The 27746-nt window shown below is 45.7% G+C and overlaps 1 protein-coding gene across 4 annotated transcripts in view; it reads right to left on the reverse strand.

Annotated features, from left to right (window-relative positions):
* Positions 1–5118: 5118 nt before the first annotated feature.
* Positions 5119–27746, reverse strand: part of POC1B (POC1 centriolar protein B) — a 79761-nt gene continuing 57133 nt past the window's right edge. For 3 of the 4 annotated variants that reach the window (XM_073651640.1, XM_073651641.1, XM_073651639.1), the window contains 2 exons: positions 21177–21374; positions 5119–5981 (listed from right to left, as the gene is read on the reverse strand). In XM_073651640.1, coding sequence (XP_073507741.1) covers positions 5889–5981; positions 21177–21374 — 291 coding nt within the window. In that variant the 3' untranslated portion in view covers positions 5119–5888. The remainder of the gene's footprint in view (positions 5982–21176; positions 21375–27746) is intronic. The other variant, XM_073651642.1, reaches the window with a different exon arrangement.

A 27746-nucleotide genomic window follows, 5' to 3' on the forward strand; every position in this document is an offset into this window, starting at 1 on the left:
TGCCGGAACTTCCTCTTCATGTTCGATTTGTCCGAAGGCGGAGACCGTGACGGCAGCGCTGATTGGGCACCGGGGTCACGTGTCACAACAACGGCATGGCGGCCCCGGGACCGCAAGTGCGGACACCATTGGCACAGTGGCAGCATGGGAGACGAGCATAAGCTTTTTCATTTTATTGGGGCCAAACATTTAGTTCAAGAAGGGGTTGTCCAAGTAGTGGACAACCCCTTTAAGATACAGGAACAAAGCCCTTTTTTCTAAGTTTGTGTCAAATTCATGAATCGCGTGCGCCATTTTGATGAACTTGGTGCCAAAAATGGCAACTAATAACAAGACAAAAAGGAGTGACTTTAAAAAATGCAAATGATGAATCGGAGCCAAAAGAGTTTTAATTCTTCTAGAGCAAAACATTTTCTAATTCTTTCTCAAGATTTCAATTCCTTAGTCTTCCTGCTAGCTGGATCTCCTCGAGGAGACGTTGTACCTCCTGTAAGGCATATGCTACGCATCTTGCTGTAAATGTCATTGATGCAATAAGACTATAGCCTATTGGGAATAAGTCTTAACCTTACAAAGTACAGAGATGTGGTGACCTCTGACCAAGACTGATCAAAAAGGATGTATAAAATACTGGGTCAAGTAATTTTGCATGGTTAATCTTTTCTCATCTTTGATCCCAATTATTTTTTTGTTTGTTTATGCACAAAACAAGATCTTTTTATGGCTGGATGGCAGCAGAAGAGGGGGTCTGCTAATGCAGTTGGGTAGTTTAGATAGTAAAAACAGATGTCAGGCAGAGGAGACAAATCTTAAAACAACAAAAATCGGAAGAAATATTGCTTCCCCTTTCGCAACTCTGACTAGAACTCTTGAAAAAGAGGCAGATAGTATCCTTTTAATCTCAAAAGGATCCGACCAACAATAAATCATTCACACATACTGTATATTATGCATGGAACATCAAAAATGACCTATAAAAAAAAAAATCAATAAATACACTGAAGGCAAAAAATAATAAAATATTGCATAGGTTTATTATAAAAGGCACATATAGAATTCATGAATAGCGGACACTGGAATAAGTCTTTAAATAAATATAAGGCACATCGACTTGATGCAGATTGATGATGGTCCCTTGTAGATCAGAGCGGGTTTACTTCCACATCCGCAATGATGAACAGCTAAAAGAAGGATGTCAGCAGGACATGCGTTTACTAGTGAGGCTTTTAGTTCTATTCTCTAGATGACAAAAAGATATTATTGAAAATTAAACCCAAGTTAATCCAGATAACATTTAATAGGATTCCGAATATAAAGCTTTAGAGGGTGTATGCACCTAGGGCATCATTTTACAGTTTGCATATAGAAATTGAGTTACTTTGTAAAACTTGTGAATACATAGTATTTATTTTGTACTGATCTTGAGTTATAGTTCCTATTATAACCTGGACGTGTACTCTGCTTCATTCAGTGCAAACGTCTTCCAAAATTTCTTACTGAATTACTTATCTTGTACAGAAGAATGTGAATAAAGTGACTTTCCAAACAGATAATTACTGTCCCTCTGCATCGCAGAAGTGGTTGAGCCTCTGACTTTTTTTTAAATTATATATTTAAAAAGAATAATGAAAAAAAAAAAAATGTTGCAAAATGTCTACGGGGTGAAAAAGAAGACCCAATGTAACACCTACAGTGCCAGCTGCAATGAGATTGGGTTTTGAGTGAAACTTCCAAAACAAAGGCCCTCAAACACAATAGACTAAAGTTGGCAGACAGTGCAAATTGGATTGGGGTCTCCCGACTCTTCCCCAGTAGGTTCCCTTTAACCAATGACAAGTATGATAATGATTTACACTTAACGCATTGGAACAGCCCAGAGTCATACTTAGGGCTCATGCACAAGTCCGAAGATTTCGGTCCGATAAAGAATTGCAATGCATGGACTGATCACGGGTCTCCCGACCCATAGAAATATATGAAGCGGTCACTCTCTGGTCAGGAGAGTCGCGGCCAGTTCTTGCATTAGCGGTCCATGCTTGGACCGACTGACACGGGCCTCTGAATGTGCCCTTACAGTTTGCTAGTTTTAAGTCTACACAAGTACAATTAAGTTTAAATAAGTAAAGCAGTGTTCACACCACAAAACATGAAATAATTAAAAAAGCATAGTCAATAAAGCATGGACAAAGAGCAATATATTGCCTAAAGCTGCATATATAAGGATCCATAACTGCTGCACAGGCTAAACATTGGACTTAAAAAGGCAAAAAGAAAAAAAAGTCTCCTAAGGGCTTGGATCTGTATAAAATATAGGACTAAGTGATACTCCTCTACAGGTAACCATCTGGATCCAGCGCAGTCAGCTCTGTGGACCGTTCTGAAGAGGACACGTCACCGTTCCACCAGCATCAGGATACATGAGCAGCACGTCATCAGAAAAACATCCGATGATGCTCAAGTCACCTGATTGCTGCAGTCAATCACAAGCCGCAGTGGTCCTGCTGCTGGTGGAACTGTGACGTCTCCTCTTGGGGTGGAGCGGACTGCGGTGGATCCAGGTGGTTACCGGTAGATGACAATCAATTAGTTCATATTTTACAGATCAAAGTTCCTGGGAAAATTTAGCTTCTTACCCCTTTAAATCAAGATCCAAACAACCCAATGTAAAGTTTTGATTATATTTTTTTGCTGAAGTGTGGACTGTATTTCCAGCCTGTATTCTGACATTGCTGACCTCAGTATTCCACATTAGAATATCTTCTATCTCCTACTAAGGCATGATCACAGTAAGTGAGGTGGCAGTCTCTCAATGTCCCCAATCATTACTTTTGTAGAGACTTGTATTCTTTCAGCAGTGATCTGCGCACATTTCATATTACTTATATGATCTGGATAAAAAAGGTCATCTGTAACAATCTCCACATTCTCCTACAAACCACAGATTCATATTGTCAAGCAATATTTCAATCTGGTATCATGACATCATTTGCTAACAATTAAAAAGACTAAAATTATGATCTTATCCAATAACATATTACCCTGTATATTGAAAAAGGAACCAAAACAAAAAAAGCCTCCAAAAACATACAATAGTTATTTTCAATATTACGTATAATAACTTTAAAAGGAAGGTCAACATAGTCTGACATTTTTTTGTTTATTACTTCAATGCTTCTGAAATAATAAAAAAAAAAGCAATTTTGCAACCAGTCTTGATTAAAAGTCTCCTGCCGTTTTAGGTCTACAATGACTAAACTGACCTATGGGTTTCCATGGTAACAGATTATATACTCTGTGCTTTAATCCTGCATTCATCTTGCCATTTATTTGGTAACGTCTTGTTACCTACCAAATGTATGTTAGGAAGAAGCGGGGAACAGGTGAGATTATGACTGCAGGATCAGACTACACATTATATTTATAATGTGTAACCATGGAGAGAAAAGTCCTCTGTAAACACCGACTAGGTCCAGATTTGCTTCATTTTCCATTCTACACTCCTAAACATTGAAATTGCAACACCAAGAAGGAAAAGTCATCAAATTCTGGAAATCACAGAAAGGATAGACATGTTAATGATATGTAAAGGTTGGTAAAATTTAATGCAAAATATTCAAAACATCTGAATTTATTAAGTATAAAACTATAAGCATCACATGCAGAAATACCTGCACTTACGCACCTTGGCTCCCATCCCATCAGGATATTAATGGTTGTCTGGGGAATGTTCTGTCACATTGAATGCACTTGGGCACACAAATCATCAAGATCCACTGCTGGCAGTTGCCTTTGTGATTTCTGACCAATGAAATTCCAGATGTGCTTGATGGGCGACAAGTCCGGAGACACTGCTGGTCATGATAGCACGTTTAGGTCACACAGGCAGCTCACAGTAGCACAAGCAACATGAGGCCTGACTTTATAGTGTTGAAAAACAGCTCTTGGAACACTTTGGAGAAATGGCCGTAGTATTGGTTCCATGATGTAATCATTTTCAGGCTAGGGATCAGACGGCTGTAGATTCTCTCATCTGAGAGATTCAGACCAATTATGCAAATTACACTCTGATCAAATAGTCAGCATAGTGTCATCTGATTCTCTCGGATGAGAGAATCGGAGCACACTGTGAGCATAAGAGGGAGAACAAAATTTCTTCATCTTCTCCAATGTGCCAATGCACAGAAATTAGACAAAACTTAGATGGCATCAGAGTGCAGTCCGATGATTTCCACGCATGCACTCATGTATTTGCATGGCCGAGTACGATCCAAACATCGGATTAAACTTGGACAAACTGATTTTTTTTCCTTGGACTGGCTCGGTCCGAGGAAAAAAGTCAACATGTGAGTGGCCCCATAAAATAACATTAGTCCGAGTGCAATCCGATGTTTTTACGGATTGCACTCAGACTGAAATTACAGTGGTGTGAGCGAGGCCTAACGCTCAGTTGTTAGTGTACCTGGAGATCACAAGCAATGGCATGAACAGGCTTTCACAAAAGGAATACCACTAGTCCGACTCCTGAGATCATGGTGTGGGGTGTTGTAATGTACGTTAAAGTGGATGTCCACTACAATGTGTAGTGGGCAGATCAATTCAAACCTTGGAAATAAGGCTTTCTTCAAATACCTTGAGTTTCCAAAGGTGCCTGCGAGTGGCGCTCTCGCTGTCCACTCATTCCCATCACATGATCACCAGTTGCAACTGCCTCTGATGTCCGGTGATGTCACATCCACTTCCAGAATTGGAAGCAGACATGGCATCATCGAGGCAGGATCCAGTCTCCCTGAGTGACTGGGCTGTGGGCAGAGTTTCACCGCACGTCACAGTCCAGCACCATGCGTGCTCTCTCCTGCACTGCTTTAACGGAGCGCCGCAAGCCCGCGAGATGCTGGGCTGTGACGTGCGGTGAAGCTTCGCCCACAGCCCAGTCACTCAGGGAGACTGTGTCCCGCTTCGGTGATGCGGGGTCAACTTTCAATTCCAGAAGTTAACGTCACATCACTGGACATCAGAGGCAGCTGCGGGTCACGTGATGGGGATGAGCGGACAGACAGAGCGCCGCTCACAGGCACATTTGGAATTGCAAGGTATTTTCAGAAAACCTTATTTCCAAGGTTTAAATCGACCTGCCCACTACACATTGTAGTGGACAACCTCTTTAACTGGACCTATCTAGTCTTCATCCCATATACATGAACAGCTCAGTTTTACATTGATTTGGTCGTAGAACCAATGGTATGGCAATTTCTCAAAAGTGTCCCAGGTGCTGTTTTTCAACATGTCAATATTGGGCCGCATGTTGGTTGCCAGTGAGCAGCCTGCATGGCCTAAACAGGATACCATGATCTGATGCTTCTATGGACTTTTCTCCCAACGAGCACATTTGTGACATCATCAGTCGCCAATTGCAATGGGAGCTGCCAGCAGTGGATCTTGATAATTTGTGTGCCCAAGTGCATTTAGCGTGGCAGAACTTTCCTCAGACAACCATTAATAACCTCATTGATGGCAGCCAAGGCGTGTAAGTGCGTGTATTTCTGCACGTGACCCTCTTACTAAATAGATCAAGATGTTTTAAAAAATAATTTCATCATTTGCATATCATTATCAGGTCCATTGATCCTGTTATTTCCATAATTCCATGACATTTCCTTATAAGTGTTGGAATTTCATTATTGAGGAGTGTAGATGGAGTGAAGTAATGATTGTCAATGTAGACATACACTTTCAGAATCACATAACAGGAATAGCAGTGTCCTTTAGAGCAGATGTAAAATCCAACTTACAATATCAGGAAACATAAATTACATAAAGAAACAATAAATAATATTTAATTTAAAAACATTCATAGCAGAATATCTTGCTGTTGGGGGATCACACATTGATCAGTCTGATTCGGAGTTCCTCTGCTGATTTTTAAGGCATTCCTTGAGTTTATCTTCTGTCAATGTAAGTCGTTGCTCCAGTATAGAAACAGTCTGCCAAAAAATATATTGCTCAGAAAGTTGTATTTGCAGCTCTTTCCTTTCTACAATAGCACATTCTTTCTAAAGCCTAAACTGAATTTTTTTTTTTTTTTTTTAACAATCTTAGACATTTCCCTTTTCCAAAAACAAACAACTTTGCATATATATTCTGTAATTAATCTTACAATAGGAGATACACCAATGAGCCATGACAATAAAACAGGTAAAATAAATGACACATATCTTGTAACAACAGGACCTGTCAAGGGGTAGAATATACAGTGGCTTGCGAAAGTACTCACCCCCCTTGGCTGTTTACCTGTTTTGTTACATTACAATCTGTGTTTAAATATTTTTGGAATTTTTGAAATCCGATTTGTGTGTGATGCATCAACACTACATAGTCTAAGTTGGTGAAGTGAGAAAAATATAGTCATAAATAAAATGTATGGGATCAAATAACTAAAAATTGGCATGTGCATATGTATTCACCCCTTTCGCGATGAAGCCTCTAAAAAATTCTGGTGCAGGCAATTGCCTTCATAAGTCACATGCTTAGTGAAAGGAAGTCCACCTGTGTGCAATCTAAGTGTCACATGATCTGTCAGTATATATACACCTTTTGCGAAAGGCCACAGAGGCTGCAACACCATTAATGCAAGAGGTACCACTAACCAAACATGAAAAGCATGGAGATCTCCAAACAAGTCAGGGACAAAGTTGTTGAGAAGTCAGGGTTGGGTTATAAAAAAATATCCCAATCTCTGACGATCCCCCAGATCACCATCAAATCCATTATCGTGAAATAAAGAACATGGTACCACAACAATCCTGCCAAGAGAGGGCTGCCCACCAAAACTCTCAGCCTGGAGGGAATTAATCACAGAGGCAGCACAGAGATCAAAGATAACCATGAAGGAGCTGCAGAGTTTCTTAGGAGAGACTGGAGTATCTGTACATACAACCACAATAAGCTGTACACTCCATAGAGGTGGCCTTGAAGGAAGAGTGGGCAGAAAAAAAGCCTTCACTTACACACAAAAATTGTAAGGCTCATTTTGAGTTTGCCAGAAGACTTGTGGGAGACTCCCCAAATGTATGGAGGAAGGTGCTGTGGTAAGAGGCGACCAAAATTTAACTTTTCGGCCACCAAGGTAAATGCCATGGTCTGGCGCCAAACCAACACAGCTCATCACCCCAAGAACACCATCCCCATAGTGAAACATGGTAGTAGCAGCATCATGTAGTGTTGATGCTTTTAGGCAGCAGGGACAGGGAAAATGGTCCAAGTCAAGGGGAAGATGAAGGATGCGAAATACACGGATACTCTTGTGCAAAACCTGTTTCAGTCTGTCAGTGATTTGAGACTGGGATGGAGGTTCACCTTCCAACAAGACAATGACCCAAAGCATACTGCTAAAGCAACACTCGAGTGGTTTAAGGGGAAACATGTAAATGTTTTGGAGTGGCCTAGTCAAAGCCCAGACCTTAATCCAATTGAGAATCTGTGGTCAGATTTGAAGATTGCTGCTCACCATTGGAAACCATCTACAGTGTAACTTGAAGAAACTGGAGTTTTGTCTTGAGGAATGGGCAAAAATACCAGTGGCAAGATGTGGACAGCTCATAGAGACTTATGCACAGTGACTTGCAGCTGTAATTTTTGCATAAGGAGGGTCTACAAATTACTGACTTTGGGGTTGTGGGGGTGAATAGTTATGCACACTGAAGTTTTCAGCTATTTTGTCCTATTTGTTGTTTGCTTCACAATAAAAAGAAAACCAAATGTTCACAGTTGTAGGCATGTTCTTTACATTAACTGATGCAAACCCTACAAAAACAAACAGTGAAATTCCAGGTTGTGAGGTAGCAAAACATGAAAAATGTCAAGGGGGGTGAATACTATCGCAAGCCACTGTAGTGTATTAGGCAACAATGAAACAGTCAGTCCTTGAAGTTCATGTTGGAAGCAGGAAAACTGGCAAGAATACGGACCTAAGCAACTTTAATGAAAGCCAAATTCTGATGGCTAGATGACTGGGTCTTAGCATGTTCAAAACTGTAAGTCTCGTGGGGCATTTCCAGTATGCAGTGGTTTGTACCCGGAAGTGGCCCAACGAAAGATAACTGGTGAATCGACAACAGGATAATGGACTCCCCAGCTCCTATGTTAGGTATGAAGGCGAACATGTCTAGATCAATCTCACAGAAAGGATACTGTAGTAGAGGTGCTGAAAAAGTCAATGCCGGCTATGGTAGAAAGTAGTCAGGTCAGTGTGCTCACTTCAGAAAGCACCAACAATTTGCAGGAGAGCATCACAATTAGACTATGAAATAATAATAGACTTTTCACCTGGTATTATAAATTGTGTTCTTTTACATGTCGACAACACATGTGTCTGCATTACCTAAGAGGATGCATTATCAGAATAAGTCAACCAGGTAAAGGCAGCGTGATGCCAAGGGCAAGGTTCTGTTGGGAAACCTTGGTTGGATGTTACAGCGACACATAGCAATTACCTAAACATTGTTGCAAACCAAGTACACACCTTCATGGCAGGGACCTCTTTCAGCAGAATAATTGATAATGCTCCCTGCCAACAATTGTTCAGGAATCGTTTGAGGAACTTGACAGAGTTCCAGGTTTTGACTTGGTCCCTAAATTGTCCAGATCTTGATTTAATCAAGGATCCGTGAAATGTACTAGAAAAACAAATCCAACCCATAGTAGGCCCTCCTCACAACTTACAGGACTTAAAGGATCTGCTGCTAATGTATTTGTGCAAAACATCATCGCGCACCTTAATAGGTTGGAGCTGCTTCAGCACTATTAGGCAGGTGCTTTTAATGGTATGGCTAAGCGGTGTATGCGGTTCAAATTATTGGTTTGCTTTATCTTGTAAATTTTATATATTTAAAGAAGCACTCCCAGTTAATTTCTTCTATAACTGCACCACTCACCCAATTGTCTATCACACTCTGCACTTCTCTTATACAGTTTTATGAAAAAGTTTGGGCACCCCTGTTAATCTTAAGCTTAATGTTTTATCAAAATTGGTGTTTTTGCAACAGCTATTTTAGTTGGATATATGTAATAACCGTTGGACACAGTATTATTTCTGCCTTGAAATGAGGTTTATTGTACTAACAGAAAATGTTCAATCTGCATTCAAACAAAATTTGACAGGTGCATAAGTATGGGCACCCTGATCATTTTCTTGTTTTAAATACTCCTACCTACTTTTTACTGACTTACTAAAGCACTTTTTTGGTTTTGTAACCTCATTGAGCTTTGAACTTCATAGCCAGGTGTATGAAATTATCAGAAAAGCTACTTTAAGTGGCCACTTGCAAGTTGTTCTCCTGTTTGAATCTCCTCTGAAGAGTGGCATCATGGGCTCCTCAAAACAACTGTCAAATGATCTGAAAACAAAGATTATTCAACATAGCTGTTCAGGGGAAGGATACAAAAAGCTGTGTCAGAGATTTAACCTGTCAGTTTCCACTGTGAGGAACACAGTAAGGAAATGGAAGAACACAGGGACAGTTCTTGTTAAGGCCAGAAGTGGCAGGCCAAGAAAAACATCAGAAAGGTAGAGAAGAAGAATGGTGAGATCAGTCAAGGACAATCCTCAGACCACCTCCAGAGAGCTGCAGCATCAACTTGCAGCAGATGGTGTCACTGTGCATCGGTCAACTATACAACGCACTTTGCACAAGGAGAAGCTGTATGGGAGAGTGATGCGAAAGAAGCCGTTTCTGCAAGCGCGCCACAAACAGAGTCGGCTGAGGTATGCAAAAGCACATTTGGAGAAGCCAATTTCTTTTTGGAAGAAAGTCCTGTGGACTGATGAAACCAAGATTGAGTTGTTTGGTCATACAAAAAGGTGTTATGCATGGCGGCAAAAAAACACAGCATTCCAAGAAAAACACTTGCTACCCACAGTAAAATTTGGTGGAGGTTCCATCATGCTTTGGGGCTGTGTGGCCAATGCCGGCACCGGGAATCTTGTTAAAGTTGAGGGACGCATGGATTCCACTCAGTATCAGCAGATTCTTGACAATAATGTTCAAGAATCAGTGACAAAGTTGACGTTACGCAGGGGATGGATCTTTCAGCAAGACAATGATCCAAAACACCGCTCCAAATCTACTCAGGCATTCATGCAGAGGAACAATTACAATGTTCTGGAATGGCCATCCCAGTCCCCAGACCTGAATATCATTAAACATCTGTGGGATCATTTGAAGAGGGCTGTCCATGCTCGGCGACCATCAAACTTAACTGAACTAGAATTGTTTTGTAAAGAGGAATGGTCAAAAATACTTTCATCCAGGATCCAGGAAATCATTAAAAGCTACAGGAAGCGACTAGAGGCTGTTATTTTTGCAAAAGGAGGATCTACTAAATATTAATGTCACTTTTCTGGTGAGGTGCCCATACTTATGCACCTGTCAAATTTTGTTTGAATGCAGATTGCTCATTTTCTGTTAGTACAATAAACCTCATTTCAAGGCATAAACATTACTGTGTCCAACAGTTATTACATATATCAAACTGAAATAGCTGTTGCAAAAACACCAATTTTTATAAAACATTAAGCTTAAGATTAATAGGGGTGCCCAAACTTTTTCATATAACTGTACATAGTGTGTTTACTTCTATGCAGTTCAGCCACATGTTTTATTCCCTTCAGCCTCCATCTTGATTCCTAGCTTTCATTCTTGATGTCCTTCCTCCATGTTCTGCTATCAATCTCATGATGCATCACTACAGCATCACATGGGAAGTTAGAGCCAGTCACATCTCTGTTGGCTGGGAGGACACTGATTTTGCTTCCCTCTATAATCTCCTGAATGAGCTAATAGATTATACAAATACAGTCAGGAAAGCTGAACTGTGATCCCCTGCATTATAATTGTGTTAAAGGTGCTGTGCAGTCATCATCATCTTTGATAACAGCTTCTGTTGTGGAGAACGTCAGTGCTACACCCCATGCAATTGCATCTTACGGACAGTTCTAGTTACTAAAATGGTGACCCCTTTCACACAATATAAAGTCATAATTCTCAGGGGTTCACTATGTGATAATTTAACTGAAAAGAAGTATACCATGAATTCCCAGATAGAACGGGACAACTATATACACTGCTCAAAAAAATAAAGGGGACACTCAAATAACACATCCTAGATCTGAATGAATGAAATATTCTCATTGAATACTTTGTTCTGTACAAAGTTGAATGTGCTGACAACAAAATCACACAAAAATCATCAATGGAAATCAAATTTATTAACCAATGGAGGCCTGGATTTGGAGTCACCTCCAAAATTAAAGTGGAAAAACACGCTACAGGCTGATCCAACTTTGATGTAATGTCCTTAAAACAAGTCAAAATGAGGCTCAGTATTGTGTGTGGCCTCCACGTGCCTGTATGACCTCCCTACAACGCCTGGGCATGCTCCTGATGAGGTTGCGGATGGTCTTCTGTGGGACCTCCTCCCAGACCTGGACTAAAGCATCCGCCAACTCCTGGACAGTCTGTGGTGCAACGCGACGTTGGTGGATGGAGCGAGACATGATGTCCCAGATGTGCTCAATCGGATTCAGGTCTGGGGAACGGGCGGGCCAGTCCATAGCTTCAATGCCTTCATCTTGCAGGAACTGCTGACACACTCCAGCCACATGAGGTCTGGCATTGTCCACCATTAGGAGGAACCCAGGGCCAACCGCACCAGCATATGGTCTCACAAGGGGTCTGAGGCTCTCATCTCGGTACCTAATGGCAGTTAGGCTACCTCTGGCGAGCACATGGAGGGCTGTGCAGCCCTCCAAAGAAATGCCACCCCACACCATCACTGACCCACTGCCAAACCGGTCATGTTGAAGGATGTTGCAGGCAGCAGATCGCTCTCCACGGCGTCTCCAGACTCTGTCACATGGGCTCAGTGTGAACCAGCTTTCATCTGTGAAGAGCACTGGGTGCCAGTGGCGACTTTGCCAATCCTGGTGTTCTGTGGCAAATGCCAAGCGTCCTGCACGGTGTTGGGCTGTGAGCACAACCCCCATCTGTGGACGTCGGGCCCTCATACCACCCTCATGGAGTCGGTTTCTAACCATTTGTGCAGACACATGCACATTTGTGGCCTGCTGGAGGTCATTTTGCTGGGTTCTGGCAGTGCTCCTCCTGTTCCTCCTTGCCCAAAGGCAGAGGTAGCAGTCCTGCTGCTGGGTTGTTGCCCTCCTACGGACCCCTCCACGTCTCCTGGTGTACTGGCCTGTCTCCTGGTAGCGCCTCCAGCCACTATGCTGACAGACACAGCAAACCTTCTTCCCACAGCTCGCATTGATGTGCCATCTTGGATGAGCTGCACTACCTGAGCAACTTCTGTGGGTTGTAGAGTCCGTCTCATGCTACCACGAGTGTGAAAGCACAACCAACATTCAAAAGTGACCAAAACATCAGCCAGAAAGCATTGGTACTGAGATGTGGTCTGTGGTCCCCACCTGCAGAACCACTCCTTTATTGAGGGTGTCTTGATAATTGCCAATAATTTCCATCTATTGTCTATTCCATTTGCACAACAGCATGTGAAATTGATTGTCAATCAGTGTTGCTTCCTAAGTGGACAGTTTGATTTCACAGAAGTTTGATTTACTTGGAGTTATATTCTGTTGTTTAAGTGTTCCCTTTATTTTTTTGAGCAGTGTATATCGTGAGGGGACTAGTGACAGTATGATTGAAAAAACCTGGAGAGCTACTTTAATAATTTCCTACTTGCATACATACATATATACATACATACTCGGCATGAATTATTAATGTACACAGATCTTTCAAGATGACTTGAGTATTTTTTAATGAATTCCAAAACTTGTTAAAAAAAATTGTGGGAAAAGAGAGTGTGATGAACCTGTAGCCGCCATCTTGGTAATGATAAATCATATCCAGGGATGGCCACACTTCAGCAGCCCCCACCCTTGGGACCTTCTGTTAAAACGTCAACTAGATAGTTTCCCCCCATCCAGGCTCCTGTAAGATAAGAAGCCTACTTAACACTTGAATGCTAGGAGCTTCAAAGACTTCGAGAGGAAACACAGCCAGCAGGGGGGGGTGCTTCGTCTATCTGTACCTGACCATTTGTCCCATAGGACTAGTTTCTTTGTCTGTCACAAGCATGGAGGCATAAGATATAGAAACATGAATAGTACACGCATGTTGCGTGGGATGGGCCAATAAAAAAATATCACGGCGTCCCGGAGCCATTGCGCACACAAGCCTCCGCGGTAGACGTTTGTACGTGCTCTGGAAGCCAAGATATAGCGCGGAGCCATTCCTGAGGACCGTATGGTATCATAATTGATATCAAAAGGTCGGTTACGGCGGCCCGAATCCATGGGAACCCCTGGGGGTATCATGAGACCATCCCAGAAGAAGTTATTGGGTTCCATAGAATTTGGGCTTCTGATCGAAGTTAGACCTGAGGGTGGAGACTGAGCCAGCTGACCTCACCAGCAGTGGGCGGGACGGGGCAGGTAAGATAGCAGGACAGACAAGAGACAAGTCAGTTTTTGACCCAAGAGTGGTGTGCTGAACATCTGAGCACCAGCTGAGGCCACCAAGGGGAGGAGCAGTTTGACCATGCGGTGGTAGGCCTCAGCCTGTAACAAAGAACCGTGCCTGCGACCGCAGAATCCTCTCCCTGCGTCACAAGAAAATCAAGAAACCGGTAACTGATATGCTGTGGTGATTCTGTGTGTTGTATTCCATTGTTGTATAGTTTAGCCTGACCTTATACCTGTGTATATTTAGTTGTATATCGTGTATCTAGTGTATTATTATAATCAATTACCTCAAGTAATTGTGGGCCTGCCTTTTATTCTGCATAACGAACGCACGTCCGTGTGAGCTCGGCTCAAGCCAAAAACGCTACCCAGGGTTGGTTCCTGACCCGATATAGGCCCATTCACGGACTGGGCGTATATCTAAAATAGGGACTGGTGGCAGCATACCAACTGGGGATTGGGGAAGGCTGGTAGTGACGGTCGGAGGTTCAGATATATATATTCCTGGCGCAGCCAAGGAAGATATATATACCGCCCTCACTACAGAGGGCCCCGATACCCAGTAGGTTACAGGACAGTCTCCCTGGCGACCGCTTATCCTAGGTGCAGTTCCTTGACTGACCTGAGGCTAAGAGGGCGCTAGCGAGTTGTGCTGTGTAGTGACGTTACGGTTTAGTGACGTTGAAGGGATAACACACTACCGTGTTCCCTGCGCTGGTTGCAGCTTCCTGGCACTACTTTCTCTAGGTGCAGTACCTTGACTGACCTGAGAGGTAAGGGGGCGCCAGAGAGCTGCACCCACCGGCCGGCTTTCGTCACATTGGTGGCAGAGCGGTGGGATTGCAGAATAATAGTGTTGTGGGACCCCTACTCCCAGGCACTAAAGACTGCCAGTGGTAACTTCCACTGCTGGAGTCTTAAGGTCAGCCCAACGTTAGACGGTCAGGCTAAAAGTATAACAAGGTGTGTGCAAACTCAGGGTTGCAGCGGTGTCGGTTACCAAGATGGCAGACGGCACCAGGAGCAAGACCCTGCAGGAGTCTAATGCTACGGTCCGTGTGGCAGGAGGGGAGGACATTGTTACTCATGGCGAGGAGGAGTCCAGCCCGGGCACCTCAGGGAGCCAGTCCCCAGTATACGGTCCCGCAGTGGGCTGCCCACCACCTACCCAGCCCAGCCTGTCCAGATCACAAGCCCTTTTACAAGCGGCTATGGCAAGTCTCCAGTCTCATGGCGATGCCGTCTACAAAACCCTCCTGGCAGCATCAGAGAAGGCAGCGGAGGAGGAGCGTGCAGAGCGGGCTGCGGAGCGGGCTGCGGAGCGGGCTGCGGAGCGTGAAGCTGCAGAGCGCCGGGAGGTTGCGGAGCGTGCAGAGCGAGCTGCGGAGCGCCAGCACCAACTGGACCTGGCCCAGCGGGGGCTTCCGCTAGAGCAACCAACCCATCAGGAGACCAAGTCGTCCAAAGTCCGAGCTGAGGACTTCCCTCTACTGGAGAAGGATGGGGACCTGGACTCCTTTCTGGTGGCATTTGAACGGACCTGTCTTCAGCACCATCTGGCCCGGGATCAGTGGGCCAGATACCTGACCCCCCGTTTGAGGGGTAAGTCCCTGGATGCCTTGGGGGACTTACCTGCCGGGGAGGTACAGAACTACGACTGCATCAAGCGGGCCCTGATCCGGCAGTACAACCTCACTCCCGAGTCGTACCGCCAGAAGTTCCGGAGCCTGCTGCGTGGCCCCAAGGACACCTGGACCGATCATATGCGGGCGCTGTTGAGAGCCGCAGAGCACTGGACCTCGGGTCTAGCGCTTACTACCCGCCAGGAGGTCCAGGAACTGTTCGTCACGGAGCAGTTCTTGTGGAACTGCCCAGAGGACCTCCGACAGTTCCTCCGTGACCGAAAACCAACAGGGGCTTCTGCTACAGCCGCCCTGGCAGACGAGTATGCCAATAACAGGGCGCCTGAGCTGAAGAAGTCTGCCAGCAGCACCTGGAGAGGGGGTAAGCCCAGTCATGCCCCTGTTTCCCCGGCCCCTAGAACACAAGGGGTGTATCCCCCTGTTGCCCTCTCCAGGCAAGGACCAGACGTAAGACGTTGTCATCTATGCAACAAACCAAGACACTTTAGGGCTGAGTGTCCCCAGCGCCAAAAGACCCCATCCCAGTCCCAGAGAGCGCCCAATGTTTTGTGTGTGGGAGGGGGTGGTGGTAGGTCCCTGGACAACATCCAACCCGTCACCATAGGCCGTTCTGCGGTCATGGGACTGCGGGACACGGGCGCTGAACGAACACTGGTACGGCCTGAGGTGGTGTCCCCCCAGGACTTGGTACCAGGAAAGACTCTTTCCGTCTCCGGGGTTGGAGGCGTGGAGCCGGCACTTCCCGTTGCCATGGTGTATTTGGACTGGGGTGCCGGAAGGGGGATGCGGGAGGTGGGAGTAACGCCAAATATTCCCGCAAATGTTTTATTAGGGACCGACTTGGGGCGTCTAGTATCGCAGTATGTACCCTCTGAACCCCCAAGTTCGGCCCCCCAAGAGTGTATTGATTTGTCTGCTGCTAATGCCAACCATGTTGTATGTAGTGTGTGTCCTGCTGAGGAGGAGGGAGTGAAACCTGAGGGTAACACCTGCACAGACACAACACAAACAGGGTTAGTGAAAGCAGGTGGGGAGTGTGGGGATGCCCGCAGAGGTGCTCAGCCGGCGTGCCGTGACCTCTTGTCCTCCGGTGAGGGAGGGGGCGGGCAGGATTCTGTAGAGGGAAGCTCAGGGATGGAGAGGGGGGCAGCTACCGGCAGTGTAGGGCTCCCAGGGGTATCCAGGCTGCTGAGTATAGGCCCACTGCAGGGGGAGGAACAGGCCATGGGAGGTGGGGGTGTCCCAAGAGAGGAGCCGCCAGGTAAGACCCCAGGGCAGGAGTTCCCCACATCCGAGATGTCCAAAGGCCTAGGAAGCCTGCCTGATCGGGCGGCTTGGTCAGAAACAGAGGGGAAGCAGGCACTACCCACGGTCACAGCGGTCATAGCCGCTGTCACCAGGAGTGGGAGCGCCGGAGCCCAAGGAGCCTTGCAGAGGTCCGACGGCTTCCCCACTTCTGACCAAGTGTCTGCCGGGTCAGACAGCGGCCAGGTGACATGCCCGGAGGGGCTGACGGAGGATGTGGCAGTTTCGTCGATTCTGGCCACATCAAGTCAGGAATTTCAGGCTGCGTTGGAAGCAGACGACAGCCTGAAAGCTCTCAAGGAACAGGCGGCACAGCCTCCCATGGAGTCAGACTGCGAGCGTGTGGTCTGGGACCAGGGACGGCTGTACCGGGTAACGGTCCAGCAGGGTTCACCGGAGGCGTGGCCCAGGGACCGACAGTTAGTGGTACCCTATCCGTTCAGGGCGGAATTGTTGCGGATCGCACACGAGATTCCGATGGCCGGACACCTAGGGATCGCTAAAACCAAGGCCAGGATAGCTCAGCATTTCTACTGGCCTGGGATGGGAGCCGCGGTGGGTGCCTACTGCCGTTCGTGTGACACCTGTCAGAGGGTGGGGAAGGCGGGGCCGCGCCCCAAAGCCCCACTGGTAACTCTGCCAATCATCGAAGAGCCTTTCTCGAGGGTCGCTGTGGATCTTATTGGACCTCTGTCCACTCCCAGCCACTCCGGGAAATGCTTCATACTCACGGTAGTGGACTATGCCACCCGGTACCCGGAAGCGGTAGCTTTGTCGTCCATTCGGGCCGACAAGGTGGCTACCGCCTTACTGGAGATCTTCTCCAGAGTGGGTTTCCCCCAAGAAATGCTCACCGACCGAGGGACCCAGTTCATGTCGCGGCTGATGGAGTCCCTCTGTAAGCAAATGCAGGTGCAACATCTGGTGGCCAGCCCGTATCACCCACAGACTAATGGCCTGTGTGAGCGGTTCAATGGCACCTTAAAGCAGATGCTTAAGATGTTGGTCGACTCCCACGGGAGAGACTGGGAGCGTTACCTCCCACACCTCCTATTTGCTTACCGGGAGGTTCCGCAGGCCTCAACGGGGTTCTCCCCCTTTGAGCTCCTGTACGGGCGACGGGTACGGGGCCCCCTGGCTCTGGTGAAGGAAGCATGGGAAGGGGATTTGGCCACCCCCGAGGTGTCGGTCATCGAGTATGTCGTGCGCCACCGGGACAGGATGATGGCCTTGGCAAAGCTGGTGCAGGACAATATGGCCCAGGCCCAGGCCGACCAGAAGCGGTGGTACGACCAGAATGCTTGTGAGAGGACCTACCAGGTGGGTCAAAAGGTGTGGGTACTGGTCCCCGTACCACAGAACAAGCTTCAGGCAGCCTGGGAAGGTCCCTACTTCGTGCACCAGAAACTCAATGCCGTCACCTATCTGGTCACCCTGGATCACGCCCGTGGAAGGAGGAAGGCCTTCCACGTGAACATGATGAAGGCTCATCATGAGCGGGAAGCGACTGCCCACCCAGTGTGCAACCTTCCCGAGGAAGGAGAGGTAGAAACCCTCCTGGATCTGCTCACCCAAGCCAAGGCGGGTGGGTCCATCGAGGATGTGGGGGTTGGCCACCAGCTCACGGAGGACCAACGGTCCCAGCTGGGGACCACCCTGCACCCCTTCCGGGGGCTGTTCAGCAGCCTGCCCGGAAGGACTGAGATGGCTGTCCACGACGTGGACACTGGCGATCACCCGCCGATCCGGCGTTCAGCATATCGGGTCTCTTTCGAGGTGCAGGGAAACATGCGCCAAGAGATAGACGAGATGCTGAAGCTGGGGGTGATCCAGGCATCCAGCAGCGCGTGGGCCTCGCCTGTAGTCCTCGTACCAAAGAAGGACCGAACTACACGGTTCTGCGTGGACTACCGGGGGCTCAACGCTGTAACGGCCACCGATGCGTTCCCCATACCACGCATCGATGACCTGCTCGATCGGATGGCCGGGGCTAAGTACCTGACCATCATGGATCTGAGCCGGGGGTACTGGCAGATTCCTCTGACCCCCGCGGCAAGGGAACGCTCTGCCTTTATCACCCCTTTTGGACTGTACGAGTCCACAGTGATGCCATTCGGCATGAAGAATGCCCCTGCCACTTTTCAGCGGATGGTCAATACGCTGCTTGAGGGACTTGAAGGGTACGCGGCTGCGTACTTGGACGATATTGCAGTCTTCAGTCCCACTTGGGAGGATCACCTAGAGCACCTGCGGCAGGTGCTCGGTCGGATCCACCGGGCAGGCTTGACCATCAAGCCGGAAAAGTGCCAGCTGGGCATGAGTGAGGTCCTCTACCTGGGTCACCGGGTAGGCGGGGGGGTTCTGAAGCCAGAACCGGGGAAAGTGGATGCCATCGCATCCTGGCCCACTCCTAGGACCAAAAAGCAGGTGATGTCCTTCTTGGGGACCGCCGGGTACTATAGGAGGTTCGTCCCACACTATAGCACCCTGGCCAAGCCCCTGACGGACCTCACCAAGAAGAAGCTGCCCGTCGCAGTCGACTGGACAGTCGCCTGCGAGACAGCTTTCGGGGCACTCAAGGCCGCCCTAAGTAGCTCCCCTGTACTGCAAGCTGCCGACTTCGACCGGCCGTTTGTGGTACAGACCGACGCCAGTGACTTTGGCCTCGGTGCTGTGCTAAGTCAGGTCAACACGACAGGCCAGGAACATCCTGTCTTGTACCTGAGCAGGAAGCTACTGCCCCGGGAGGTGGCTTACTCCACGGTGGAAAAAGAATGCCTGGCAATTGTATGGGCCCTGCAGCGTCTGCAGCCCTACTTGTACGGGAGCCATTTCACCGTGGAGACGGACCACAACCCCCTCAGCTGGTTACACACGGTCTCTGGGTCGAATGGCAGGTTGCTACGCTGGAGCCTCGCTCTCCAGCAGTACCACTTCTCCATTCGCCACAGAAGAGGCCGTGACCACGGTAACGCTGACGGGTTAATTCTGGGTCGAATGGCAGGTTGCTACGCTGGAGCCTCGCTCTCCAGCAGTACCACTTCTCCATTCGCCACAGAAGAGGCCGTGACCACGGTAACGCTGACGGGTTATCCCGGCAAGGGGAGGGTGCAGAAGGACGCACGGGGGAACACAGGAATGTGCTACCCCCTCGCGCCCTCGTATAGGGGGAGGTGTGATGAACCTGTAGCCGCCATCTTGGTAATGATAAATCATATCCAGGGATGGCCACACTTCAGCAGCCCCCACCCTTGGGACCTTCTGTTAAAACGTCAACTAGATAGTTTCCCCCCATCCAGGCTCCTGTAAGATAAGAAGCCTACTTAACACTTGAATGCTAGGAGCTTCAAAGACTTCGAGAGGAAACACAGCCAGCAGGGGGGGGTGCTTCGTCTATCTGTACCTGACCATTTGTCCCATAGGACTAGTTTCTTTGTCTGTCACAAGCATGGAGGCATAAGATATAGAAACATGAATAATACACGCATGTTGCGTGGGATGGGCCAATAAAAAAATATCACGGCGTCCCGGAGCCATTGCGCACACAAGCCTCCGCGGTAGACGTTTGTACGTGCTCTGGAAGCCAAGATATAGCGCGGAGCCATTCCTGAGGACCGTATGGTATCATAATTGATATCAAAAGGTCGGTTACGGCGGCCCGAATCCATGGGAACCCCTGGGGGTATCATGAGACCATCCCAGAAGAAGTTATTGGGTTCCATAGAATTTGGGCTTCTGATCGAAGTTAGACCTGAGGGTGGAGACTGAGCCAGCTGACCTCACCAGCAGTGGGCGGGACGGGGCAGGTAAGATAGCAGGACAGACAAGAGACAAGTCAGTTTTTGACCCAAGAGTGGTGTGCTGAACATCTGAGCACCAGCTGAGGCCACCAAGGGGAGGAGCAGTTTGACCATGCGGTGGTAGGCCTCAGCCTGTAACAAAGAACCGTGCCTGCGACCGCAGAATCCTCTCCCTGCGTCACAAGAAAATCAAGAAACCGGTAACTGATATGCTGTGGTGATTCTGTGTGTTGTATTCCATTGTTGTATAGTTTAGCCTGACCTTATACCTGTGTATATTTAGTTGTATATCGTGTATCTAGTGTATTATTATAATCAATTACCTCAAGTAATTGTGGGCCTGCCTTTTATTCTGCATAACGAACGCACGTCCGTGTGAGCTCGGCTCAAGCCAAAAACGCTACCCAGGGTTGGTTCCTGACCCGATATAGGCCCATTCACGGACTGGGCGTATATCTAAAATAGGGACTGGTGGCAGCATACCAACTGGGGATTGGGGAAGGCTGGTAGTGACGGTCGGAGGTTCAGATATATATATTCCTGGCGCGGCCAAGGAAGATATATATACCGCCCTCACTACAGAGGGCCCCGATACCCAGTAGGTTACAGGACAGTCTCCCTGGCGACCGCTTATCCTAGGTGCAGTTCCTTGACTGACCTGAGGCTAAGAGGGCGCTAGCGAGTTGTGCTGTGTAGTGACGTTACGGTTTAGTGACGTTGAAGGGATAACACACTACCGTGTTCCCTGCGCTGGTTGCAGCTTCCTGGCACTACTTTCTCTAGGTGCAGTACCTTGACTGACCTGAGAGGTAAGGGGGCGCCAGAGAGCTGCACCCACCGGCCGGCTTTCATCACAGAGAGTATACAGTTTCTCATGTGCATTGAACATACCTGAGTCAAGATACTTAGTTGGTCCAGAATTTGCTCCAAGGTGCTGCTGAGTGAAGATTGGAGAAATGGTTGCACATCTGCCACATGTTCATCTTTGTGTCCTTTTTTCTTCATGGCAGAAGACAGTGCTGGTGAAGTGTTATAAGGCACGCTGTCACTCCTTCCAAGATTCTCACCAATGCTGTGCAACTGATGTATCTGTGTGGTTTCACAAAAACCCAATAATGTAAGCATATAAGGGAGTGATATGTCAGTCTAGCTGCCCCTTGATTAAAAGCTGCTATGCGGTAGCGGCTGCTACGCATTGATTGGAGCTATACTGTACAATGCTTACATCTGACTAACCACTGGAGCCTATAATGGCTGATCAGTTGGGGTGTCAGGTGTCATAACCAGGGCTGTGGAGTCTGGAAGCCAAACCTCCGACTCCTCAATTTCCATGACTCCGACTCCCTCATACATGGCTCATGTTTAAGTGATACATTTACTGTAGCACAGATTCATCTCAGCTAAAAGTCTAGACCCTTAGATCAGGAATAGGACAGATATTTATAGGACATTTCATAACTTTCCCAAATGCTTATGAAAAAATATTCCCCACAAACTGCATTTAACTACTGCACCCAATTTATTATATATTTTTGGAGTCTGAGTTGGTCCATTTTATACCGACTCCGACTCCACAGCCCTGTCAAAAGTCCATTGATCTGACATTGATGACCTATCCTAAGGATAGTTTATCGATAGTACATGACCAGATAACTCGATTTAAGGTTATGGTCTATTCCAGCATGACGTTGAAGGGGTTGTCTGAGACTTTTATATTGATGTGCCGAGTTGCAGAGCTGCACAACACAGGACCATTTACAGATTGTGGCTGCAGTCGGGTACTGAATATCAGCCCCCTATAGATTTGAATAGGATAGGCCATCAATATAAAAGTCCTGGACAACCCCTTTAATTTAGAGTAAAGTGAGCTTTTAAACACCAGCAACCAAAACCAAAGATTTCAGAAATCTCATGCACACGCTCGTTTTTTTTCCCTAACCAAATTGGAAAACTGCAGCATGTCACTTCTTTCAGCATTTTGCAGCGTTTTTTTCACCCACAGAAAGCAATGAGAGTGCAAAAACGCAGCAATAGAAATGCAACCATGCGGTTCTGCTGTTTTTTTTTGGTAATAAAACTGACTTTATTAAACATGTACTCTAGACAAATGGCACATATAATACACACTAAAAAGCAGCAAAACCAGCTTTTTGTAAGCAGCTTATTTGCTGCCAAGAGCAGTTTTTGCCTGCAGAAAAGAAAAACACTGCAAAAAACGCAACTTGTGAACATAGTTTTTGTAAAAATTGGAATGGACTTTTAGGCTATGTGAGAAACGCAGCAATACCCTGTGCCCATTGAAATTAATGCAACATCTGAATAGTGGACAGATGAGCCATTTCCGGTGGCTATTAATATAAAGATCCTAAAAATCACCTTCAAGCAACCTGGATATCAGATTACTGGGAAGACGTTGTCAAGTCTAATAGGGTAAGCAGTTTCACGTAAATCAGTGCACAATGAGAAGAAGTTCTGCTCATTTGCGCAAGATACCAATAGTCTCAATTCCTCACCATTTTCCAACTATCAATTAAAAAAAATTCCTATATCCAGTGGTTTAACCCTGTATGGACCTGCCCCTGGGTCATGGTCCACAGTGATGAGAAGACTCCATTTTACACTAGGTTGCAAGAAGATAAATCCACCGATGGCCTCGTTGATACAAAAAACGCTTTAGAATAAAAAAGTCACATAAATAGTATAGGAAGACAGATATTGTATTGTACAGCTTTAACCCCTCAGCTACTAATTGCTTCAGGAGTAACAAATATATGAAGAAGATGCAACTTATTTTCGTGATCGATGTTCATATGCTATAGCAACAACTGATTTATTTACTAGGGAACATGGGAAACACACTTTGCATTGCTACATAGCACAGTACACCACATCCTGGATGTGCAACAGTGTCACCCCCGGACCACATCCTCTTACTATTTAGCTCTACCACAGAGATAACAAAGGGTCGCTTCAGCTTCCTTTTCTCATAAAAAAAAAAATCGTTGTGCTGCAATTCTCTACATAGTCATGAACGTCTGACTACTGCAACGTGTTTTGACATGACAAAGAACTACTCAAAGTTTTCCATTTATTAGAGTTGACAGACCATAAAGTGAGTGTCCATAAGCACCTTTACTTCTATGCAAACCCCTGAGGACACAATTAAATTATATGCCGTAAAAGTATTTGTGGGATATTTTTATGCATTCGGTTTAAGATAATAACCATCCATTTTCCACATTAAAAGGAATATTTTCTTCGAATTACATTTTGATACAGAAATTATGAAGCTAAACTTGTATCAATTGTTTTTATTTAATCAGGAGGAACTGAAAATTTTAAAAATCAGGAAAAATGCTTGTTTCTAGGAAGCTGAACACTAAGAAAAGGGGCATTTTGCTGATGTTATGACCCCGTAGTCCTTAGTGGTACCTGCGTGAGCAGAGATCACCCTAAACACAGACTAGAAGATGGCAACTCAGTCCTATGCTGCCTAAAAGGCCATCAAGCACATCACGTTTCCTCCTAAAGAAGGGCAGTGCAGAGTGTGAATTACCTACAATAGGCAAAATGTGCTGAAAAAAGAAAAAGATGCCAGAGTGAATAAAATAAACCATGAAATACAAAATAAAGTATAAAAGTACATACTGTTATAAAATATGCTAAAAAGAAACAGAAGGTAGGTGCAGAATAAAGAACAGAAACAGCAAGGAGAAAAACTCTAGCTGAAATTTAACTGACTGGCTTTAAGCTACAGCAGAATGGCTGTAATGCCAGCAGGGGACAGAATATAAAGCTACACCAGAAGGTGATAGGGCAGACAAAATACCTGTGTTATGCCAAACAGACTGCAGCCAGAATAACAGAACCTAAACACCCGGAGAAAAGGTTTGTCTGCTGTGGTTCGGAGGACAGAGACCCCGATAACAAAACACAGGCTCAAGGGTTCAAACCCAGGAGCATTACACCCAAAAACAGAATCTTCAGGACTTGTAGCAAAGGATTACATTTCTATTTTGTTCTGGAAAATTGTGTAACACGTTTCTGAATGGGAGTCTTCATCAGGTGTATGATGTTGAATCGAATGAAGGCTCCTGTCCAGAGGTGAACTTCATTGAGTAAAACAATTGACACTTTTATGACGAGTCCTGAAGATTTTGTCAGAAGGTTAGGTCTAGCAGTGTCCCCGGGAAATAAAATAGTCTTCCTTCTATCATTCAATTCAAAAATGATCCTGTCTAGAGACACCTGTATGAAGTACCATATATTGGTTGCCAAAGCCACCGGCCTAAGAAACAATTTCTAATGTCACAAATGGAAGTCTGCCTAAATAGCACATCACCAATAGGTTAGTGAGAAACTGCTGTGAATTTGTGTATGCAAAGTATCTCCTTTGCGAAATGAACAACTCTCACAAGTATCACCTAGGAGAGAGAGCTACGCAACAAGCCAATGTCCAACCGCTTTACGTGCCTTGGAACCTGACCAGACACTTCTCTTCAATCAACCGGCTTTGGGGCATTTTCCGCCATTCAGTGTAGACAAGAGTCTGGCTCGCTGTGATTGACTATAAGACACCATACTCCGCTGGTTTCTTTAAGGAGAACTAGCTCTTCCCTCACAGTTTGTTTGTGTATATATGATGTATGATGAATATACTGATTTAGAGAACAATTAACCTTTTTCTCCGTTTTCCACCTGCATGAATCTGAATGGGGAGCCATTGACAGACAGCATTGTTTCGGCTAACCACTCACTTGAATACAAAGGCCACTTCTGGGGAAATGGCCAGTCACATCTTTAAGATGAAATATGATTGTCATGGTGAGACATCTCTAAGTCTTGTGAGGCCTCTAAAAATAGGCCCCAAGCAGGAAATTGAGTCATTAACATCACTTCGGCTAATGTAATACCAGTGTGTTGCATTTATGTATCTGGAGTTGCTAAATGTATGTAAACCACATTAATCTTCAGAGGCAGCATTTTTACATTGGGAACATCACTGGGAAATGAGGAAGCATTGATCTGACAGAACACTTCTGCTTTCCAGATGAATGGAGCTTCACATTTACCCCTTCCTGCAAATTCAAAAATATATTTGGTTTATTATACGAATAGCAGAGTGACATTTTCACTGGTGAGATTACAATTTGTTTTTATCAGGAATCCACCATTATCATGAAAAAACTGCAGAAAACAACACTACTGGTATAAAACATCTCAAAGACAGCAAAGACCACACCAAAAAAAGCTATAAACTGCAGGAGCAGCTGAGCACAGGATACAGAACTTACTCTCCTCATCTACATTAGGGTTTCTATGCAATAACAGTTAAACCTGTTTAATACAGTCATATGGCTGGGATACGGTTGACAGTCCAGAGTTTGCCTCAGTAAATTGAAAGAACACTCCTAAAAGTACAATTAATATTCTAGTAGTAAAAACTAGCAATATGTATTTAAAGAGTATGCACCGAGTATCGCGGTTGCTTGAGTGACATGTCACTCAAGCACCCGCGATACTCGGTGCATACCCAAGCACCCTAGTCAAACTTGAGTAATGAGCACCTGCGCTCATCACTAGAAACGATGCATCACCAGTCACTCCTATTTCAGGGGCTGGGTTAGTACCTACTCTACTGAGTATGCGTCGGTTGTCAATTCCGACATATGCTCATTAGGATCTTGTCAATGTGCAATATTCTTTTTAATGCACAGTGACAGTGTGATACTTCGCCGGCTCTGATAAGAAGTTCTGACTTGGCAACAGAGCGCACTGTCACTCTGCATTGTAAGTAGATTAACTGACGAGCAGGAAAAATAAAACCAGCCCTCCTCTGACATTACGATATTGCAGAACGATCTGGATAAGATGACTGAATGGGCAAACACTTGGCAGATGAGGTTTAATGTAGATGAATGTAGAGTAATACACCTAGGACGGAGTAATCCTATTGCTGCATATACATTAAAGCGCACTTGTCAGCAGGATTGTGCTCCGTAAACTACATACACTGTCAGGTGGGTGACATTACACTGATTAATATGATTCCTTGGTTGATGAAATCCATCCTGTGGTTCTTGTGTAATCTTTACTTTCAGTTTGGAGATAATGATATGCTCGTGCTTCGGGGCGGCCTGTGGGTTGGGCTCTATCTGGTGCTCTGCTTACATATTCATTTGTATGTTCTTAGGACAGCTCACTGTGCCTTCACTGACCTGCCTCCTATTTTATATAATGCATCTAGCAGTACTGGGCTAGGTAAAATAGTCTGGCTGACAGGTGCGCTTTAAATGGGAGTATACTCTGGACTACAGAAGAGGAGAAGGACTTGGGTATTCTGGTTACAAGTAAGCTGAGCAGCAGTACTGAATGTCAAGCAGCAGCCACAGAAGCAAACAAGATTTTAGGATGTATAAAAAGAGAAATAAAATCCAGCGATCTCAACGTACTATAGCCCCTTAATAAATCACTGGTGAGGCCACATCAGGAATATGGGATCCAGTTTTGGGCTCCAGATTTTAAAAAGGATATTCAGAGGTTAGTGTCAGTTCAAAGGTGGGCAACTAGATTACTACAAGGGATGGAAGGCCTCTCATATGATGAGAGGTTGGAAAAGTTGAGCTTGTTTAGCTTAGAAAAACGACACCTCAAAGGTGATCTCATTTACAAGTATAAATACATGTGTGATCAGTACAAAGGACAGATTTATTCCTTCCAAAGTCCATACTAAGGACCAGGGGGTACTCATTACAGGTGGAAGAAAGGAGATGCTGGCACCTAAACAGGAAAGGGTTCTTTACAGTCAGACTGTGGAATGCCCTACCACAAGAGGTAGTAATGGCCGACACTAGAACAGCTTTCAAAAAAAGGGCTAGATGATTTCCTCGATACACATAACATTGTGGGTTGCAGTTAAATTAGATAAAATATTACACCTATAGTAGTACATTACAGGGTTCTAGGACTGATCGCCTTTCTCAAGGTCAAGAAGGCATTTTCCCCCTCTGACACAAATTGGCTGAATGTGTCCTGGGGTTTTTGCCTTCTTCTGGATCAACAGATTTAGGCATAGGAATTTTAGTAATACCATTATTAGAATCACAAGAGTAATACAAAATATAAAACTAATTAAAAAATTTAATTAGAAACGGGTACATTTTTAACTGTAATAGTGCAGCAATAATAAAAATAGTAATACATTTGTGAGGTCTAGTCCCAGTTAGTTAGTAAGTTAGTGTAGTGTTAGTGTAAGGAGTACAATTGGGGGAGGAAGGTTGAACTTGATGGACCTAGGTCTTTTTTCAACCTACAGTATGTTACTATGTTACTTGTGAGGCCGGGGCTGGTCATTGTTCGCCAGGTCCTCTCCTTACAATGTGTTTCAGGTTGGGGGCAGAGGCTCTATCAGCTATGGTGGTCTTTTCGTATGTCAGTAATGTTTTAGTGGGAACAATATAA

Source organism: Phyllobates terribilis, unplaced genomic scaffold (genome assembly GCF_046119375.1).
Source record: "Phyllobates terribilis strain yellow unplaced genomic scaffold, ASM4611937v1 Scaffold_11__3_contigs__length_659146591, whole genome shotgun sequence".
NCBI lineage: Eukaryota > Metazoa > Chordata > Amphibia > Anura > Dendrobatidae > Phyllobates > Phyllobates terribilis.